General features: G+C 44.6%; 1 protein-coding gene across 1 annotated transcript in view; it reads right to left on the minus strand.

Moving 5' to 3' along the window:
* Nucleotides 1–21,814, minus strand: part of FHOD3 (formin homology 2 domain containing 3) — a 396,352-nt gene that overhangs the window by 237,526 nt on the left and 137,012 nt on the right. The window contains exon 5 of the mRNA XM_029921560.1: nt 17,643–17,748. Coding sequence (XP_029777420.1) covers nt 17,643–17,748 — 106 coding nt within the window. The remainder of the gene's footprint in view (nt 1–17,642; nt 17,749–21,814) is intronic.

The raw sequence follows: 21,814 nt of genomic DNA on the forward strand, positions 1-21,814 counted from the left end.
CCCAAGAATTGGCAGATTCGAGAACACTCCATGTACGTTCAGAACCTTTAAAATAGATCCCTTTTTATGAGCAATTATATTTATTTCTTAGTGAACGACTAGTCAGAAAACCTAATTTAGGCCAGATGACTCAGAGGATGATACACCTCTCCCCTTCAGCTTAAGGAGAATAACAGCAACCACGTGCTCACATGTGGGCAGGCACAGCCCCCCACGGGAACTGGTAGAACGATCCCAGACCGGAGACCATGCTCCCGGATACTGGACGAGCAGCCAGTGAGCCATTACTCCATTCTCAGGACCACAGAATCCAGATGAACTTCCGCAGAGTATCTGCTTGTCCAAGCAGGTGGGGGCAACGACCATGCGACTCAGTAGGTCTGAAAGAATATGACTATCTCAACTTTAATTTACAAAACTGTTAGCATTTCTCGTTCCAAGCACCTTTCACATTAGGACTTTAACTGATATAAAAGGGAGTTTGAAATCCACATGGAATTCAGAAACAAAACCATTAAATTACATATGTATTTCAAGTCTGATAATGCCTAAAACCCTCTGTGCTACGTTTTGCATACATGAGAACAGTTGATTCAAGTACATTGCATGTTTTATGAAATTCTCATGAAACCTGATACAGTAAGCTGATTCTGTAAAAAGAAAAGCTGAATTATGAAAAGCAAACATCTTGAACGACTGAGCAAGAAGTGAAAAACAGTTTCCTAGGCCTTTGAAATGGATCATATAGGACTGAACTGCGTACAATTTATCAACCACCTTAGGAAACAAAATGCTGATGCAAGCAAAGTTGAGGAAAAACAACATGACGATTTCAGGATTTTCATCCAAAACCGAACTTAATACAGTGTTTTTTGTATATCCATCCTTATTCAATGGCTCCTATCCTAAGGCCACTGCCAAGTTCCTTGTGGTGAGGGGCCTCAGCTGGAGCCCGCCCCCCCTCCACTGCAGTTCTCCATGTAGGACACGTGCCGGATGTATGAACACGTGAAGCAATGAATGGTGCAGATACAGAGAAAGATGAACCAAAACCATTTTGGAGAGGAGCACGAGGTGCCCCAGAGGCCTTGTGCCCCAATTACCCTTGTCAGACCTAACCAGCAAGATCACCCCAAGATGACCCAAGTGATGCTTAGGAACTTCTCTTTTGCTCCCTGAAACTCAGCCCAATCTAAGATCACCATGGTTTCTCATGACAATGGCATACTGGAAAATACTGAAATTTCCTCTGAATCACCTTCTTTAGTTACCTATTTGTGTACAGCAGAGAGCCCTTTACCTAAGTTGAGAGACCTAAAGGAACCACCACCAGCCAAGAGCATGGGGTCGCAGCAGACCACAGGAGGCTCCCACCCGAGCAGCAGCAGGGGCATAGAGAGCAAGTTAACCTCAATGGATGGTGTGGGGTTGCCTAAAGAGCCCAGGAAGAAAATCATAAGTCAATGACCTTACGAAACCTTTCCATAAACTACCTCCCAGTGACCTCTGCCTCTTGAGGTATTTTGTACCAATTTTAACATGTCCAGATGGCTTTGCATTGTGATTCTTTGTATGTGACCAAATTTGTTTTCTGTTGCTTTAGAAAAAGCCACCACAAACTTAGCGGCTTGAAACAACACGTATTATCTCACAATTTCCATAGGGCAGGAATCCAAGCACAGCTTAGTTGGGTCCTCTGCTCAGGGTCTCACAAGGCTGCAATCAAGGTGTCAGCCGGGACTGTGGTCCCATCTGAGGCTTGGGGTCCCCTTCCAAGCTTATGTGGTTGTTGGCAGCATTCATTTCCTTGCAGCTGGAGAACTCATGGCAACTTGCTTCTTCGAGATCAGCAGAAGAGAGAGTCTCTGACTTCTAGACTCTCTTTTAGGGATTCACCTGTTTAGGCTCCTCCCACCCAGGATAATCTCCCTTTTAGCTGACACAAAAGCAACTCATTTTGGGACTTTAATTACATCTGCAAAATCCTTTCACCTTTGCCGTGTAATGAAACTTAATCACAGTTCCCCTGATATTCCCACATCCATCAGAATCACAGGGGCCATCTTAGAATTCGGCCTATCATAGTGTGCATGTCACTTCCCCTACTAAATTCTAAGCTTGTTCTCCTTAATTCCTTATTCTTGGACTTAGCAGGACAACTTGTAACTGTTCAGTTTGTACTGTTCTCTACTACCCTAAACTCAGAGTCCAATGTGACTGACTCGTAGGTAATCAAACCACACTAAGAAATGAATGGAAATGAATGGACCAGTTGACCCATCTTTACTTATTGAGGCCTCCAACCATAGAAAAATTGGGACCATGAACTGACAAAAAGCAATGAAATCTAGAATTTGGGAGAGATCAATCTAAATGCAACCCTCCAATTAAGACCTGAGGGGCTGAAAAAGACAGAAAGGAAACATGGAAAGAGGGAAGCAGGGCAGCAAAATGCACGTGGGGAGAGAAACCATTTAGACCATGTTGGTAGTGTGAGTAGACGCCAAGGAAAGTCAGGAAGGTAGCAAAGAGGGAACCCAGTCTGTGGGCACTCTCGGCATGACTACCAAACTACTTCTCCAGCCCTTGCTTCAACCAAGGAGTCCAACCTCATGGTGTCCTGGTCCTCAAGCTCTGGAGAAGCGGCAAACCCACCACCATCTCCTGTGCTCCTGACCTCACCATGTATATATGAATCCCTGGGTATAACCAATACTCGGCTGCGCTAGTCCTCTGAAATTCTATAGATCAACATCAACATCAGCCCCTTAATACTGATGGGCAATTCATCTTCCTTTTCAATGACTTGGCTGGGCTCTGTGTCATGCAACCAGATGGCCCTCTTTGATGCTGAACCAGCACAATATATGCATGGTGATAGCCTGGAGATATTACAGCACCTAACACAGACCACACAGAAAAGGAAGAGCCAAGCAGCTCTATTTTCATCCCCCATCTGCTTTTTATCTTTTACTTTACTTTTTATCTTTTATCTTAGAGCTAGAAGGGATCTTAAGGATCATCCAGCTTCAGCCTTGCCCAAGCCTCACAACCCTAACAGGTCATCTGATTTCTGTTGGAGCATTCCCAATACAAAAGAGTATGCTCTGTCATTAGAAAATTAATTGGCACACACCTGTCTGAACTCAACTCAACAAACATTCTGAAAACCCGCATTATTCCCCAGAATAAACAAACACCATATATAGTATTCCTACCCAATCCCCACCTCTCAGGCTGTTGACAGACATCACTAATCAGTTGTGGCACACTTTTCTGCTGATGCTGGATGTGGCTTCAGAATTCTCAACAGAATGCTCCAGAAAGTCACCACTGATCAGTTTATGTTGGCAAGAGAAATAAACTAATTTTCCAACTCTGTTCTTGGAGTTTGTCTTCAGTCAAAAACCACTTTCCTATAACTCCTACCCATTGCTCCTAATCTTCCTTCAAAAGCAACAATTTCTTCCCTTCCTCCAAAAACAGCCCATTATTTATCTGACTGTATCTAAAAGTCATCCCCCACTTAAACCCCAACAGGCTCAAGGCCAGCCTTAAGGAAGAGTAACCTAGAAGGGAAAGGAAGGGAACTCTAATTCTGGGCTGATCAGGACACTCCAGTCATGTTGCAGGGAATCCTGGAGCCAAAAAGGCACTGGGTGCAGAGATGCTGGTGTGCAGTGAGGGGCCTGCAGGAAATGGCTCCAGAAATGGGTCAGGCCAAACTAGCATCGAAATGGCTTTGGGGGAATCCAAGTTTAAGGAGTGAGGGAAAGAAGAGGTAAGGCACAGGAAGCAAGAGATGATGTGTTTGAGATCCTGAGAATATTGGAAACCAAATCAAATGAAAACCCTCCAAATCACAGTTCATCATTTACTATAATACTACTGTCTCGCCGTTTCACATCTTTGGATCCTGCGGGTCCAGTTCTCCATATAAAGTACATGCCGCCGACAATCACTCATAAAACACTAAGACCAAGACAGAGTTCCCTTCCAATCATTTTTTTCCCCATCAAATATCTGTTGAACATCTAACAAGGCATCAAGAAGCAGGCTAGAGCAGGGACCACAAAAGCAATGATAACACTGTTTCTGCTACCAAGGCACTTATATTTCAGAGACAGGTAAATAATTCCTTGAGAGATAAAAACACGTTATACAATAGAATCCATTTTGCATATGTTGCAGAAATCATGGCATACTTAAAATCAAGCTATATATCACCCTGGCCTACTGAACTAGCAAAATTATCAAAAGGAAAATTCAGTAACTTTGCATTCTTTTTAAGTACTAAAAACAAATCAACTCATGCTACAACTCTACAGGAGCAAGAGATCTGTTGGGCTAAAGCTTCAAGATTAGCCAACCTGAGCTCTCTCAAACTCTTAGCACAAATCAGCAGCTTCCTTGAGTGTCATGAGCTCTCTTCCCTGCAGACTTTCTATCATACATCTGTCCTCTTCTTCACCCAATTTTTGCTAAACTCCTAAAATGTGCCTGGCATCAAGAATGGAAACTGACCAGCAGACAGCCAAGTATCATCCACAGAATTAGCCTAAGGTCTCTGGTCCATAGCACATGCTCAACAAATACAATCAGTGAGGTAAGTGTCAGGATGAAGCTATGCATAGAGGACCCAAATATCAGGTCAGGACAGGTGTCCTGCAGAGTATTGTATGTAAGCCCCATCCTGAGTAAGAGCAGGAATCAAGGGATGAAGTGTGACGCAGGTGAGGAAGGGCCTTAAAGGTAGATGCTTAGGTCAGAGAGAATGCTGAAATGGACCAGACAGATACATACCCTGCAGGACCCAGGTGGGCGCCACGCACATAGAAGAGTGAGGGCTTCATCTGAGGATGAGAGGATCCTCTGAAGGATCTACACCAAGGACTGAGGAGGCCAGATCAGCACTGCAGAAAGTCAACCCAGGTAACAGGGGACAAAATGGACTCAAGAGTAAAAGCAGAGAGACTAGGCAGGAGGCTGGTGGTACAGATTGGGAAGGAACAAGTGATGGTCTGAAGTCAGAAACTAGAACTGGGAACAAAAATGATGAAAGCACTTGAAAGAGGGGCAGAGAAGTCCAGATGTGGCAACTGACGATTACAGAGAAGGAGGCAGTGGTCCTGAACATGAGGAGCACTGCTCTTCACAGACCTGATGAAGGGAGCCGTGGGAGTGCTGGCCAAGGAGTGAAGATGGGTTGGGTTTGGACGTGGCATACTGGGGATTTCCAGGACATGGCTGACTCTGCAGGTCTGGGGACCTTGTACACAAGGATGCAAGGGAAAGTCGGTGCCAGGAAGAAGAGTAGCATTCTGCTGGGAGGCTGGCCCAATCTACCAAGAGCTCCCGAAACTCCAAATCACAGCAATCTATGAGCATGGCAACTGACATTTCCCCAGCAAATCCCAGGCAAGAAGATATTTTAATCCATGTTTGGGGCTAGGTTTAAAATTTGCTCAAGACATTCTGTTCTATAATAAACCTGAATTTGTAAGTAGTAGCCCTATAAAGGAGATCACATGTGAGATAGAGTTACAGCCAAGGAAACAATGATTATGATTCAAGGTACCCCTGGCCTGCAGGTCCTCTGGAAAAGTCTACTGAGCAAGGAGAGGAGGATGGGGTGAGGGAGGCACATCTTCAGTATGAATAGAGTGGAAAAATTCCTGATGAACACACAGCAGTGAGATTTGGTCGTGGAAAATTCCACACATACACATGACCAAGTAACTGTTTTTCTTTCTTCTATCTCATCTTAGATAAAAGAAAGAAGATGGAGGTTTCTGGTGGAGATGAAAATTCTGGAGAAATCTTTTTGGCTGAGACTGTGACTGAAATGGCTCTTTAGAGTGAAGGACTCAGAGATGAGACAGAAGGTAATTTCACGGGTTTTTTTTTTTTTTTTTTGCTTTGTTTGGTCCGCAAACTGGCCTGAATTTCTGGAGGGCTGTGATTCTACATAAAGTGCAAGATGGTTTGTGAGTTCAAGCCCCACACTGGGGAGCCTGGAGCCTGCTTCAGATTCATTCTCTCTCTCACTCTCTTGCTCTCTCTCAAAAAAATAAATGAACATTAAAAATTTTTTAAAGTTTAAAAAACTGCAAGGAGAATTTTATTTATTTTTACTTTTTTTAGAGAAAGAGAACATGAGCAGGGGAAAGGGGCAGAGGGGGAGAGAGAGTCTTAAACAGCTTACACTCTCAGCACGGAGCCTGAGGCAGCTCTCAATCCCATGACCCTGGGATCATGACCTGAGCTGAAATCAAGAATCTGATGCTCAACTGACTGTGCCACCCAGGTACTCCAGGGCAAACTTTAAAGAAGCATCTAGGGGCGCCTGGGTGGCTCAGTTGGTTGAACGTCCGATCTTGGCTCAGGGCACGATCTCATGGTTTGTGGGTTTGAGCCCTGTGTCGGGTTCTGTGCTGACAGCTCAGAGCTTGGAGCTGCTTCAGATTCTGTGTCTCCCTCTCTCTCTCTGACCCTCCCCTGCCCAGGCTTGCTCACGCTTGTTCTCTCTCTCTCTCTCTCTCTCTCTCTCTCTCTCTCTCTCTCTCTCTCAAAAATAAATTACAAAAAAAGAAGAAGCATCTAATCAGTCCAGGAATTAATCAAGATTAAATTATGATACTAATATTACATAAAACCATTCAACTCTACCATTTCTATAAGCAAAAATCATCACATATCAGCAGTTTCACCTGATTTGGCCTAAAGATGGTCCACGGGTCCACGTTGGAAATCATGTATGCCGGGTAGACCTACTGGTCTACTTTGTAAAGACTGCTCCATGCAAAGTGTTCCTGTTACTACTTAATGCTTGCTATATTCAATGGTATTAATGACTGATTTTTACTTTAGGAAAACTAAAGATTTAAAGATAAACCTTATTAACCCTAAAGCAAAACTACCAGGAAATAAACATTCTCTAATTACAGAGGGGAAAAAACACTGGGGTTAGAGAGAAAATCAAAATCATGTTTAAAGCCAAAGTATCCACAAAGAGTTAGAAACTGAAGGCAAATAGGGGCGCCTGGGTGGCTCAGTTGGTTAAGCGACTGACTTCAGCTCAGGTCATGGTCTCTCAGTTCATGGGTTCAAGTCCTGCATCCAGCTCTGTGCTGACAGCTCAGAGCCTAGAGCTTGCTCCAGATTCTGTGTCTCCCTTGCTCTCTGCCTCTCCCCTGCTCATGCTCTCTTTCTCTCTGAAAAAATAAATAAAACCTTTATATATATATTAAAAAAACCTGAAAAAACAAAACCGAAGGCAAAAAGCCTACTGGCTGCCAAATGTGGTGAGAGACTCAGGTCCTTCATGTCACCTGCAGTCTCTCCCAGGAACTTCCTCTCACCTGAGTCACCTGAGCACCCAGAGGAGAACCAAAGGGCACTTTGTCCCATCAGAGGTCAGGACCCAGCTCTAGTCTTTGACTGCTTCCTCGAGTTTCCTCATCCTCCTGATGTGCCCGTTGCTGTGCACAGCACTGCAGACAAAGGCTGTGCCACGGAGAGACCACAGGTAGCCGTGATTCAGTACCGTAGCCGGAAAACATGGCACCACACAAGCAGCCTCCAAAAACTACTTTCCTACCAATCTACCCAGATTCCATCAGCCGTGAGGCGAGGGCTAGCCAACCACACATTGCTCACTCTGAGGACCGTCGACACACGTGAGATATTGCAGCGGGTCCAAGGGAAACCCTAGGCCCAGCATCCAATTCCTTCTTTTGGAAAATGCAATGTTACATAAGATTATGGAGAAAAGTTGAACAAATCCATGGTATCCCAGGATCCTGGCAGGCCAAGGGAGAGGCGTGAACTGCCACAGTGTGAGCCCATTTTTGGCCCCTGTGCACAAATGGACTGGAAGAGGAGGACAGAACAGTACTTCCAGGTATTCTCTGACTCAGTTTTGTTGTTGTTATTTTGTGGTTTCCTGTGAGGGACAGAGAAAGAGGAGAGAGATAATCCCGAACAGACTCTGTGCTGTCAATGCAGAGCCCGACGCGGGAGTTGGCCCCACAAACTGCGAGATCATGACCTGAGCCAGAGGCTCAACCCACGGAGCTGCTCAGGTGCCCCTCTCTGACTCAGATTTTTTTAAAATGGGTGCAGGCCTGATGTAGGGTGGAGATGGTGGGGTCACAGATGGGACACTCAGAGCACTTTGGGAGTGGCATTTCTGCCATCGCTCACCTATAGCAGCAAGAAGAATCCGGCCTCCCTCCCCAATCAGGACGGGCTGTGGTTTTGCTGGCCCTGACCAAATTCCTCAGCAGTGTGGCTCATTCCACCTGCAGGCACATCACCAATGGTGTGCCAAGTCGGCGAGCAAAAGATCAGGCTGAGATCAGACATGGCCAGGGCGCACAGAACATTAGACATCAAAAGCAATGGTTTCAGCACAGGGAAAGATAAAACAAACAGAACAAGAAGACCATGTCCTCCAGCTTCACATGGCCCACCAGTGGCAGTGGGCTCGTGAATTCCCAGAGCCGCCAGACCAAACCTGCATCAGGCAGGCTCCTAGTCTAAGTGTAAAAAGAAAAGATTCAAACATGTAAATATAGAGGAAAAAGAGCTAACTCTCACCGTCTTCACCAAGCTGTTGCTACAAATAAGGACCCAAGGCCCCAGACACAGAGTGTTCCCTGTTTGCAGCAAAATACACCCAAGGGTGGGGGCAGGGTGAGCAAGACCCTTCTTGGGAGATGACACTCCAAAACCCACTTTACAGAACAAGTAAACAAGAAAAGGTCCCAAAACCATGTCCTCACTCTATCAGTGTAGGAAATATCAGGCCCAGTTCAAAAATGAGACCAATAAGGATAAATTTTAAAAAACCACCAAAGAGGAATATACGTAGAATTCTTTAATGAAGTCAAAGGAAATAAGGATCTCACACAGGAGTCTGATGAACACATACTGGAGTTTTACTCCTGAAAAGGATTTGCCTCGGGACACAGAAGGGCATGTAAGCAGTGGTTTGAATTCTCAAATAAAGATGTCAATTCTTCCCAATTGACAGATTTACCACAGTGACAACCAAAATTACAAACCACTTTTTAAAAAAGAGTATACAATTCATTGTTAGTAATAAGGGTGCCCTAGTCACCAGGAGTAACAATGATCACAGAGGTGGATCACCCCAGGCCTGGAGCAAAGAACAGAAAGGAACACGTGAGGGAGCATAAATCCCCATATCCTTCCTCAGGACAACGATTCAATCCCAGACAAGGTGCAAATGAACATACCTTCCAACACAACTTTATCCTCAGAACTTTCACCCCAGGTAACATACAAGCAACTCCCAGAGGGTTGTGTGCTACAATGTGTATCAGTCTGCTGAAGCTGCTGTAACAAACACCACAGACTAGGCATGTAGGCACCAGAAATTCCTCACAGTTTTGGAGGCTGCCAGTTCAAGATCAAGGTGTTAGCATGATTCATTCCTTCTGAGACCTCTCTCCTTGGCTTGTATATGGCTGTCTTCTCCTTGGGTATTCACATCCCTCCTCTCCCCCCCACCCCTCCCCCCGATCTGTCTTTATCTTTTTTGATAAGGACACCAGTCATACTAGATTGGGGTCCACCCTAATGACCTCATTTTAAGCACTCTTTAAAGGTCCTGTCTTCAAATACAATCATATCCAGAGGTCCTGGGGGTTAAGACTTCAGCATACAAATTTGGGGGAAGTACATAATTCAGCCCATAACAGGTAGTTACTGCACTGATATCATTGATTATTACTGATAATAACTGTCACAGTTCCTGTCCAATCCTTTATTCAGGTCTTTCTATGAGCGCTTTAACCTTCAACACTCCCATAAAGTAGATATTATCTCTCTGGAAGCTGTAGTTTAAAGAAGTTAAATAACAGAAGATCATGAAGGAGGGGAAGGGGAAAAAATAGTTAAGGAGCGAGAGGGAGGCAAACCATAAGAGACTCTTAAATACGGAGAAGCAGCTAAGGGCTGATGGGAGGAGTGGGGGAGGGGGAAAAGGGTGATGGGCATGGAGGACGGCACTTGTTGGGATGAGCAATTTGACAATAAACTAGATTTTAAAAAATAAAAATAGGAAATAAAAATAAAAATAAAGAAGTTCAATAATTGTACTGAGGTCTCAGCTATGTCACAAAGCCAGCTTCCAAGTTGTGTACTTTCAAGCCACTCCCTTCCGGGGGACACAGCTGACAACATACTTAAAGGACACTTCATTTTTGCCAAAGGCCTGTGTGAAGCAGGCATGTATGTGTGTGAGTAGAAAATGGTTTTCATCTTTGTTTAGTAGGATCATGGGTGATTTTTACATCTTTTTTCTTTGTATGCCATTCTGTTGCTTTCCATTCTCTTGTGTGTCCACAAACTGCACAGTAAAAAGAAATTATAAAAGGCTGTTTCTGTTTTAAGAAAAACTACATATCACTCAGTTTTCCTCTGTTTTGTTTTCAGACACGTCCATCTTAGATGGTCTCTATTCTGCTGGCCTGGACACTCTGACATTCTCATCTCTGGAACCGCCTGGACCCCTCATTTGATACGTGGACAATGAGGATTTTCTGCCGTAGAGTCCAAGGCACACCTTTTAGGACAGACATGAAAGCCTTGCTTTTATCACCTTACAAGTGTAACCACTGCAGCAAGTTTCCAAAGGGAATCTTCTTGTCAACATGCTCTTGGCTCAATCAGTGCCCCCACCTACTCTCAGCCTCTGTTTCCCAAGCCTGGCAATTCCAACTGTAGGATGCCACTGCCTGTGCGGGGCCAGGATTTCTCTCCCCAGATAGTTACATGATAGCTTGGATGGGAAAAGCGACAGAGGAAGTGCTGAGCACATATTGATGTTGGGGTGAGGAGTGCCTCGGTGGTTCCATCGGTTAAGCGTCCAGCTCAGGCTCAGATCATACTCTCACTGCTCATGTGTTCGACCCCCCTGTCAAGCTCTGTGCTGACAGCTCAGAGTCTGGAATCTGCTTCAGATTCATTCTCTCTCTCTTTCTCTCTCAAAAAAGTAAATGAACATTAAAAGATTTTTAAAGTTTAAAAAAATGCAAGGAGAATTTTATTTTTAATTTTTTTTAGAGAAAGAGAGAGAGCATGAGCAGGGGAAAGGGGCAGAGGGGGAGAGAGAGTCTTAAACAGGTTACACACTCAGCACAGAGCCTGAGGCAGCTCTCAATCCCATGACCTTGGGATCATGACCTGAGCTGAAATCAAGAGTCAGATGCTCAACTGACTGAGCCACCCAGGTGCTCCAGGGTAAACTTTAAAGAAGCATCTAGGGGCACCTGGGTGGCTCAGTTGGTTAAGCATCTGACTTCGGCTCAGGTCATGATCTCATGTTTGGTGGGTTGGAGGCCCGCATTGAGCTCTGTGCTGACAGCTCAGAGCCTGGAGCCTGCTTCCGATTCTGTCTCCATTCCCCCTCCCAATCCCCCACTCACACTCTGTCTTTCTCTCCCTCAAAAATAAATAAACATTAAGAAAAAAAAAAAAAAGAAATCCCAGGGTAGGATAGATTTAAAAAAAAAAAATTCCTCCTCTTGGACTTGGATCCAAGTTCACAAAGTGGCAACAACAGTACAACTTAAGCCCAGCTATGACAGAGCCGGACTCTTCCCCTTTACATCACTGTAATCCTAGTTTCACAGATTGTGATTTCGTTAGGCATGTGATTTCACATGCCTGTGGGGCACAGAGGCAACAAAGTGAAACAACCCAGGGGCAACACACAAAAGAGGGGTGAAAACAGAAATAAACTGAGCCCATTAGCCCTATGGGAAGGCAACGGCTTCTTCCAACTCTCGCCAATTAGGACCACCGGCAGTGAGGACCCTGTGTTGGCCCAAGCTTTCAGCTTTACCAAAGAAGCCATAGATCCATATTTTTATGTCCAATCTCCCAATTTTTAAAAGATCATAACTGGGCTGTCTGGGTGGCTCAGTCAGTTAAGGTACAGAATCTTGGTTTTACTCAGGTCACAATCTCATGGTTCTTGAGTTCAGGCTCTGCACTGACTCTGTGGAGTCTGTGTGGGATTCTATTTCTCCCCCTGTCTGCCCCTTCCCCAGCTTGCATGCTCTCTCTCTCTCTCAATAAACATAAAAAAAAATAATCAAAATGAATGTTCATACCTATTATTGAAAATTTTAGCATTCTGTGTTAGGCAAATAAAGTACCTGCAGGTTCAGTTTGGCCTCACAGCCTGCCAATTTGTGCCAGCCAACGTGATTCCCTACTGGGATAGTCTCAGTCACCTGGACTTAGCATGAGGAGGGACATCTAGTGAGAAAGAACTCCATCACTGAGAGTGGCTTCAACCCCCAGGGGCTGGTGACAGTCTGGGTGGTGACCCAGATACCTGTGCAACTGTGTCATCCACTCCAAAGTCTGGCCATGTGGCTGCCACGATTGATCCCTTAAGTCCCGACCAAGCATTCCGATGTACTCATCTCAGGAGAGGAGGGTTCTTCCAAGACAGGTCAGGCGTGCCCCAGGACCAGTGTAAGGGAGTCAAGAGCCAGGTCCGGCCGTTCAGGAGTAAACACGGTACCAAGGGCCTAAACCTAGTTCAGGAAGTGAGTAGCTCCCCACTTCTGCTCCCATCCCCCCACTTTGGAGCCCATTTGGGCCCCTTCCTATGCTCCCAGTCTATAGTCGGAACCAAACCTCTGTCCTCCTCCTTTGTTCTGAAAGGCCAGAAACACAACTTCTAAGTTTTTCCAGGATGGAAGATTTCGGTTTAAACACCATTTGATCATTTTTGCGCCGCCATCTCCTAGGATGACAAACCTCTTTCCACCCTGTCTATAACGTTTCTTTCCCTGGTGATGCTGGTGCCAACAAAAAGCCCGTGGGCAGACCTCTCGAACCTCATGAAGAGATCCCCAAACATGGAAGCCATTTTTTCCCCCAAAGTGGAATACAGTTAAGTGATACTTGGCAAGGCACTAAAATTTTCTGGTTCCGGTTTTCCCCAAAGAAAGCTGAAATCTGCATTTTTTTTTTTTTTGGTCAAATGTTCTGATTTTTAAATGTGGACAGGCATGAAACCATTTTTTAAGATGTATTATAGGGACAAACAAAGTAACTGCAGTTTTCTCCTAAAATGAAAGGGTTGAGATATAGAGTACTAAGACCTTTCCCATCTCTGATAACGAGAGCGGTGGGACTTTGCTCCAGGTGAAATGATCAAATCAGATGTCTCCCTGTAAAACTAGCCCTTACGGGGCAGCTGACCTTGAAGTACAGCCAGCAAAGGCAGCTGGTCTCACTGATTCTACTCATCTCTTTCTCTTCCCCCACCCCCGGCCCTGAAGCTGATCACCGACACACTTTCTAAATATATAAGGTATATGAGATACAACAGGTGAAGCGGCCAGGGCACACCTGTATCCTGCTTTCACCATCACATCCCCAGGGCTTAAAGGGGCCCCAGTGAAGGCTCAGTACGTTTGGGGAAAGTTCCCAGGAATATACCATTCGACGTCCTAGTTTAATAAGAATAATTGTGAGGTACGAAATTCCACAGGAGACTTATATTAAATACTGGCTATCATGAAAACCTTTAGATCATTAGCTAGAACCATCCAAGAATAATAAGTCAGATAAATATTATTTCTGCATGTTGTGCATTTAGACTTCTTCCCAGCAGCCGGCTCACATTTTTGGAGAGCACTTGGCTACACCATAACTCAAAACCTATCTTTACCGCTCAGCAGATACATCCGCTACTAAAAGCAACACATTCCTGGGCCTTTAAAAAAAAAAAAAAAAAAGGCTGACAGACAGCTGAGCACAAAAATAAAGATAAATTAATCGAGTTCTGAAAGCAGATGTGGAAAGCACTGGGTTCTCCAAATGCTCTGGTTTCCTTTGGATCTGGGGGACTCACACGTGGTCTCACAGAGCAGAGCTCCTGAGGTAACTTCCCGTCGGCACACCTTCCCCGGCAGGATTTTGACAACCAATCTACTTTTGAGGTTGTAATACTGTTGAACTGATGCAGTTCTGATTCTCTGGGTAGAGGTGGGTCAGCTCTTCAGCGCCTAAAGTGCACACCCCGGCCCCCTGACAGGTTAGGCTCTCACACTGCAGGCCATGATACTTCTACCCTAACTACCCCAGGGCCAGCTTACCCCACCCTACCAGCTTCTTCCCAAGGCAACTGCAACAATGGTGCTCACCCTTGGCCTCTCCCCCTGCCTCAGGACTGACCCCCATGCTTCTCCTGAGTGGCCTCTGTGGGGCACTCCGCGTTCTCCTCAGGGAACTGTGAGTTACAAAACTATAAAACACCCTGCACGTTCTCTCTGGATCTGCAACTGGCCTCACCATATTTCACCCAAGGTAATAGGGTTGAAATGAGGTTAAACAAAGAGGCAATTGAAAGGCTGTCCTTGATTGCAAATGTCTGGTGTTCTGCCGGCAGCTGATCACCATCTACATACAAAAGCCTATAAGAGAAGTTCTACAAAGTCAGGAAGGGGTGACTCAACATGCAGGCTAGGAAAAATGATAGTTTCCTTATATAAAAACACAAAAGTCACACCATGAGAAATCTGTCATTTACAACCCTCAGAAGGTAACTTCCTGGCACGGATTCTGGTCAGATACATCAAAATGTGCTGATGCTTGCTCACAGTGCCCTGGTCACACCGGGTCTACGGAGACTTAGCTCAAGTGGGGCAGGCAGGCAAAGGCCCCCCCCATTTCATGGAAAACAGAACATCTCGTAGTATCCCTGGAATCGACGGAGTACTTGTTCATTCTCCAGGGCACATCTGGGGAGCTTCTGGCCTTTAAGAAACAAACACAACTGGAAAGGAAGAATCAGAAGGCTAGGGCCTGGAGGTGGCAATGGAACGGTGGAGCCTCCTCGTACTTTAGGAAGAGGGGTCTGCAGCCAGGGTTTGACCTCGGTGGCATTTTCTACACAGAGAAGCAGCACATGGTCGACAGGACTCTCCCCTAGTTGGGTTTGGGTATCCTGATTCTTAAAAACGTGGGAACTGACTCTGGCACCTTCCTGACACTGCAAATTGCAAGTTAATAAACCACTGCCAGTTTAATGAGAAGCATTAAGGTGGGGAGCCCTGCTGGAGTATTCTACATTCCTAGCGTCTTTCCCGGACCGAGCAACACAATTCACACAGTTCACGATTTGGCGCCCTGTGCAGCCATTGTTTACCCTGCCCTCAGTTAGGAGGGCGTGAGGGCTGAGATCTTTCCTCCTAACTCCATCTGTGTGGCAGGCACTGGTAACCCTCAGGCCTACGGCCACTCCTTTCTCTCTTGCTGCCCCCACCTCCACCCCCGAGAGTCCAAGAAGCCAGATTGTCTGTCAGCCTCCTTTGCAGCTACAGGTGGTCGTGTGACCCAACTCTAACCTGTGGGAGAGGTCTGCAAGGAGCTTCTGACACAAATGCGGCCTTCCTGCTAAGGGGTGATCCCAGCTAGCGGCGCCATCCTCAACCCAGGCCTGGCTGTAGATCAATGTGAAAATTTACACTGATGGTTTTTCCATATATATATATATACATACATATATATATATGGTTTACACACACACAAACACACACACACACATGCACACACTCCTGGGTAAGGATCACAAGAAATTAAATACATGGATGGTTATAATATTAGTTCTACAGAGAGGTGTGTGCGCGTGCGTGCATGTGTGTACTTTAAACATAACAAAAATCCCTACTGTGCGGACTCACTTTTCAGAATTATGTAATTTTAGGTTTATTTCCTTCCAGAAGGTTTAACTTATGAACACGCATTAAGTCATGTGGAAAGTAAACTAGGGGAGTTTCCCTTACCCTTATCTCTGTGCCTCCCCCCATTCTAGGTATTGGACTCCTGTGACATGAAAGCTAAGGATGAGAATCTCTTCAGACACAACTCTGCATTGAGAGGCAACAGCAGGACCAAGTGCGGGGTTCATTTGCCTACACACATCCCAGAAGTTTCCATGTTTTCATTATGGGGGGAGAAATCATCAAATTCATCCTTAAGCCATCTCTACTGATAGCTCATCATGAGGATCAACCACACACCCAGGAAAAGATTGAAGGTGGGTAGAAAGAGGCGATTCCCCAGCCTCCCATGCACCCTCCCCCTCTCTCTCTCTCTCCCTCCCTCTCTCTCTCTCTCCCTCTCTCTCTCTCTCTCTCTCTCTCTCTCTCTCTCACACACACACACACACACACACACACACACACACACACGGCATTTATCAAGAAGAACAGACACCATTAGTGCTGCCTTGAAAATATGTCCTTAATTTTTTTCCTTAATGAGCCCTGAGTTTTCTTTCTCCCTTGTTTTTTGTTGCCGTAGCTCCCCAGGTACAGGGTCCAAGAGGGAAGGACTCAGTTCACTGTGCTGGGTAACAACACAGAACAGGAGACTTCTCTTCAGGATAAAACACAAGAGGAACTGCAGGAGACCATTTCTCTTTGCCTGTCTCATTCAAGTCTAACCATGGGCATCTGAGACTAACTCATGTTTCACATACTTGTCCTTCACTCAAGGGAAAAGGAAACGCAGTATTTTCCCCACTATGTGAACATGGAAGATAGAGCTGTGGGGTTGCAGGTATATGTGGAGAGGAGAAGAGATGCTCCCCCTGGGCCCGGGCACAGCCCCTGCTTGACCAGGCCCAACAGAAAGGGACTTCATTGAACAACCACTCCACATCTTTGAGTCTCAAGTTTTCCAGTTGCAAAATGGAGATCATACTGAACTACATTAAATCTCTCCTTTGCCCTACAGTCAAAACTGTAGAGTCCAACCTAATAACTCCTGCTCTCCCTTGTCACATTTTTATGGAATCAAATAAAGTTCTTTATATGAAGGTGGACAAAAGTATAACCAGAGAGCATTAACTTTATGAACAGGAACAGTAATCAATGCTTCAAACTCCACATGTACCTCACTTCAAAAAAAAAAAATGAGGGGCATCTGAGTGGCTTTGTCGGTTGAAAGTCTGACTCTTGATTTTGGCTCAGGTCATGATTTCATGGTTCGTGGGATGGAGCACTAAGTCAGGCTCTTGGCTGACAGCGCAGAGCCTGCTAGGGATTTTCTCTCTGCCCCTCCCCCCACTCTCTCTCCCCCTCTCAAAAATAAATATTTTTAAATTGAAATTATACAGATAGCTTTCAAAATCGTTCCTTAAAATACAAGTTCCAGGCCCATCCCAAACCTACTGAGTCACAAACATGAAAACCCAGTGAGGAATGTGTGCTTCTGACAAGCACTCTTAGAAATAACCCAAGTTATTGATTTCCCAGGAAATAAGTTGGGCTCTTTGGTTTTGGGTGCCTTTCTGCTGAAATTCAGGCCCCCTTTCCTCACCCAAGAAAAGAGGTTGTAAAGAACTTACTGTGAAGGAGTTTTTTCCTTAATAACCAGGAAGAAATGTTAGGTAAAAATCAGTAAAATTTGCTCAGTCACTAATTAGTTACCATGAAGTGATAAAACCTGAAGAAAGTATCATTTTTTGCTATGAGGTGTCTTTATCATCTTACCCTGGAATTTAAGTCTTTTTAAAAGCTCTTCACATGGAAGTTTCTGGAGGCGATGCCAGGCCCCCTTGCAGGGGGAACATCAGAACTTACCCCTCAGAATGTAGTTCTGATAGTTCTGGTCTGCCTCGGCTCCCACCTTGATCAAACACGTCAGACCTTCAGCCACTACAAATTCATGCACCAAATCCTTGTCATCCTGGGCAGGAAAGGAGAGAGAGGAAAAAAAAGACTTCAAATACTGTCCCAGTCCATCCTCTGTCCGCGCTGTTAAAACTATGTAGGAGCCTTTGAAGCCAGACTGACCTCTAAAGAGTGTTCTGCTCTATGCAAATGAGGCATCTTAACTGTTGCCAGAGGAATTTTACAACCAGTCTCCACGATGTTGTTTGCCAAAGACCAATTATTGCCTTCTGGGCAATCTAATAAAGATAAAGCAAATGAACCCCCTGTCAGGAGTATTTATAGTGTTCTGTTTTTCATTCTTCAAGAATCACCAGGCTCCGCTCCCCCACAAGTCCCTCGGGACTGGCCACTTGAAGCTCGCTGCATTTTAGCAACAGGAAACGTTCAACTGCAGCACAGACCATCGAGTGGAGGATTCAATGCCACTCGTGTGCTCCAAAAGATGGTCCTTAAGGTCAGTAGTTAGAAGGGTCTGGCCAGTGGTATCTAAGTGAGGAAGCAGTTTCTCCTCCCCGCAAGCTGTGGTGCTTGCGGACAAGCCGGGAGGCAGAGCACAGGACCAGCCTTGCATCCGGAGCAGCCACATCACTCCACAAAGGGGCCACCTCGGCAGGCCTGCAGACTCAGGTCACCAGACACGGGACATGGAAGGAAACCCAGGGACCATCTAATGCGGTGGTTGTCAAAGAGAGGTGTCTAGACTCTCCGGCAGCATGAGTATCACCAGGGCACTTGTTAGAAATGCAAATACCCTCAACTGACTGCATAGAAAACTCTACTAGGAGGCTCAGCAGTCTGTGCTTATCACCTCTCCCAGCTGACTCCGAGATGCTCAGATGGTTCTCACCCCTGACTTGCTCACATTAGGAGTACCTGGGGAATCTTTAAAAAGAAATAGGAAGCAGGATCCTGCCCAGATGAATTTCTTCAGAATTTCTAAGGGTGGGGCACTGGCTGTTATTAATCTCCCCAGGAATTCCTCAAGGGCAATCAATTTCAAGGACCATTGATCTAAGCCTACTTTCTCTTTACAGAAGACTCAAAACTCGGGCTGAGATCACCTGTGTCCAACCAGTCCCTGAGCCCAATCATTTACTCTAGTACCAAGTTCTATTGAGCTCTAGGAGAGAGATTTTTCCACGACTGTTTCAGGACATTTCCCCAATTGGCAGTGCCTAATCTCAAATGCAGCTAGCGTTAAGACCGGAACATTCATCTTCAATTATAACAACAGCAAAAATTAAAAAAAAAAATCTCAGTGATGTAAATAGTAGGAAGCTTAATGGAATAATGAAAGGTTATTATTATAGGAATGGTCAGCAACCATAGTTTATCTCCAAAAAAGAAAAAAATAATTTAGACAAACAGGCATAATTCTCCTGTCCCTATGTGAAATCAGCCCCTCATTTTGATTTTATGGCATTTTCCGATTATATGGATGGAGGACTTGAGCTAAATGTGGGCAAGCCAGGCGAAGGCTCCCTTTGAACCAAAAAAATGCTCTCAATGTTCAGAGGGCACTGGGGAAGGGGGGAGGGAGGATGCTGGTGCCCTGAAGGTAATGAAAGACAGCTGTGCTAACTCAGACTCTAAGATAATCACGGCTTTGGAAGCAAGAGAAAATGGGACAATATCATGAGTTTTTGGAAAATTACTTTACACTCATATGTATAAAGGAAATAAAAATAATTCTCCCTCCATCCATATCCTTTTCCACCAGCATATGTGAAAAGTGAACATTTAGATGAGCTCATGTCTAGTCAGAAGGTTTTTCCAAGCATGTAACAAATGTTTATTACTTGAACTAAAACTAGATTCACACATGACTTCATGGTGAAAAAGTGAGAACAAGCCCTCAAGAAACCACTCAAGCTAATCACTAATACTAATACAGCCGAGAGTTGGCTGCCTGGCTAAGGTCCTCAGGAAAACTCAGACCAGGGAGACAGTGTTTATGAAAATTCAGAACCTTAACTAAAATTTATGCACATCTGTAGATAAGGCACTTAAGAAATAGGCATTTGTGGACAATAAATTGTGGAGAATGTCCTCCAAATTGGAATGTAGGAAATTTTGAACACGTATCCTAAAATATTTAGGCATTAATCAATGATATTTAAAACCTTGGTTTCCTGGGGAGCCTGGGTGGCTCAGTCCGTTGAGCGTCCAACTTCAGCTCAGGTCATGATCTCACCGCTCATGGGCTCGAGCCCTGCATCGGGCTCTGTGCTGACAGCTCAGAGCCTGGAGCCTGCTTTGCATTCTGTATCTCCCCCTCCCTATGCCCCTCCAATGCTCATGCTCTGTTTCTGCTTCTCAATAATAAATAAATGTTTAAAAAAATTAAAAAATAAAATAAAACCTCCGTTTCCAACTAGAATGAAATCAAAATGTTAACATTAACTGATCAGGGATTGTCCCTGCATTTCAGAATTTTCTATACTAGCCATATGATTTTTTTTTAAATGCCTATTAGTCAAGGAATATTATTCAACTCAATGCAAAAGACCAATGGCTTGGTGTTTGACACCCTTAGACTCTAAGTTCCAAAAAGAACCCCTGCAGGTAGAAAACACGAGATGATTAAAAAGCAGACTGTGGGTATGGGAGAAGGTGATTTGAGCCCCAGACAGCTACTGCCTGTGTAATCCATTCAGTACCCAATGATGCCTGCCTGGTTCAGAGCTGTTTGGTGCCCACGTGTGTAGTCTTCCAAACATATTCTAAACTTCAGGTAGCAAGCACCTTCTTCCTGGACTATGTAATATGAACAAAGGCTGCTCAAAAATATCCATTTGATGAGGCACCTGGGTGGCTCAGTCGCTTAAGCATCCGGCTTTGGCTCAGGCCATGATCTCATGGTTCATGGGTTCAAGTCCTGCATCGGGCTCTGTGCTGACAGCTAGCTCAGAGCCTGGAGACTGCTTCAGATTCTGTGTGTCTCTCTCTCTCTCTGACCCTCCCCTGCTCGTGCTGTCTCTCTCTTTCTCTCAAAAATAAATAAAAAACATTAAAAAAATTTTTTTAGGATATCCGTTTGATGAATACATGGTAGAAATAACATCCCCAAGAATTCAGTTAACACCACAGAACAAACTCAGTGAAGGAATGAGCAGCAAGACCCCAATTTTGTTGTTTTTAAATTTTTTCACCATGGGAAACTTTAAACATATAGAAAAGAAGACAGAACAAGTGTGTGAACCTCAGGTGCCAATCAACTCCTACCAATCCTGTTTCTTCTACCAACCCGTATTAATTTGTCTGCTGCCGCTCTATTCATTTAAAGCGAATCCTAGACATCACATCACTTAATCCATAAACACCCCACTAAGCATCTCCCAAATACAGAAACTCTTTTTAAAAGTATGTATGTACAATAAAAAACCAATGCTTTAATATTATTAAATGTCCAGTCTGTGACCAACACTCCAACTGATTCATAAATACTGTTTTGTTTTTTACATTTTGTACTGGGATCCAAGTAAGATCCATTATGTGGCATTCAGTTGATAAGTTTTAAAGATCTTTTTAATTCATCTTTTGCTTTCCTTGAAATGTATATGTTAATGAAACTAGGTCATCTGTCCTATAGAGTGGCCTACAGTCTGGACTTTATTCATTACAGCACTGTGGTACAGATTAACACACGCCTCTATCCTAGATCATTTATAAACTGGTACTGCACAGGGAGACATGGTGAGACCCAGCGGTGACGCTGTTGGCTTCAGCACGCCATCAGTGGTAGTGTGAACTCTCCGAGGAGCCACATACATTCCAGCTCATCTCATTGCCACCATCTCAGCAAGTGTCAGTGCTCAATGCCTAGATCAACTCACATAGGGATGAAGAAATGTGATATTTTAATTCTATAATTCCTCCTTATTACTAGAAGATTATTATTAACAAAACTTCCCTTCAATTACTGTTCCATTATCCTAAAGTTCACATAGAAAAGAATATGATACCAAGGTATTTTATTATTTTTGGTGCAATTGTAAAACTCCTGGAAGAAAACATAGGACATCAGTCCTAGAAACATTTTTCTAGACATCTCCTAAGGGAAGGGAAGTGAAAGCAAA

The sequence above is a fragment of the Suricata suricatta genome, chromosome 14, assembly GCF_006229205.1.
Source record: "Suricata suricatta isolate VVHF042 chromosome 14, meerkat_22Aug2017_6uvM2_HiC, whole genome shotgun sequence".
In the NCBI taxonomy this organism is placed as follows: domain Eukaryota; kingdom Metazoa; phylum Chordata; class Mammalia; order Carnivora; family Herpestidae; genus Suricata; species Suricata suricatta.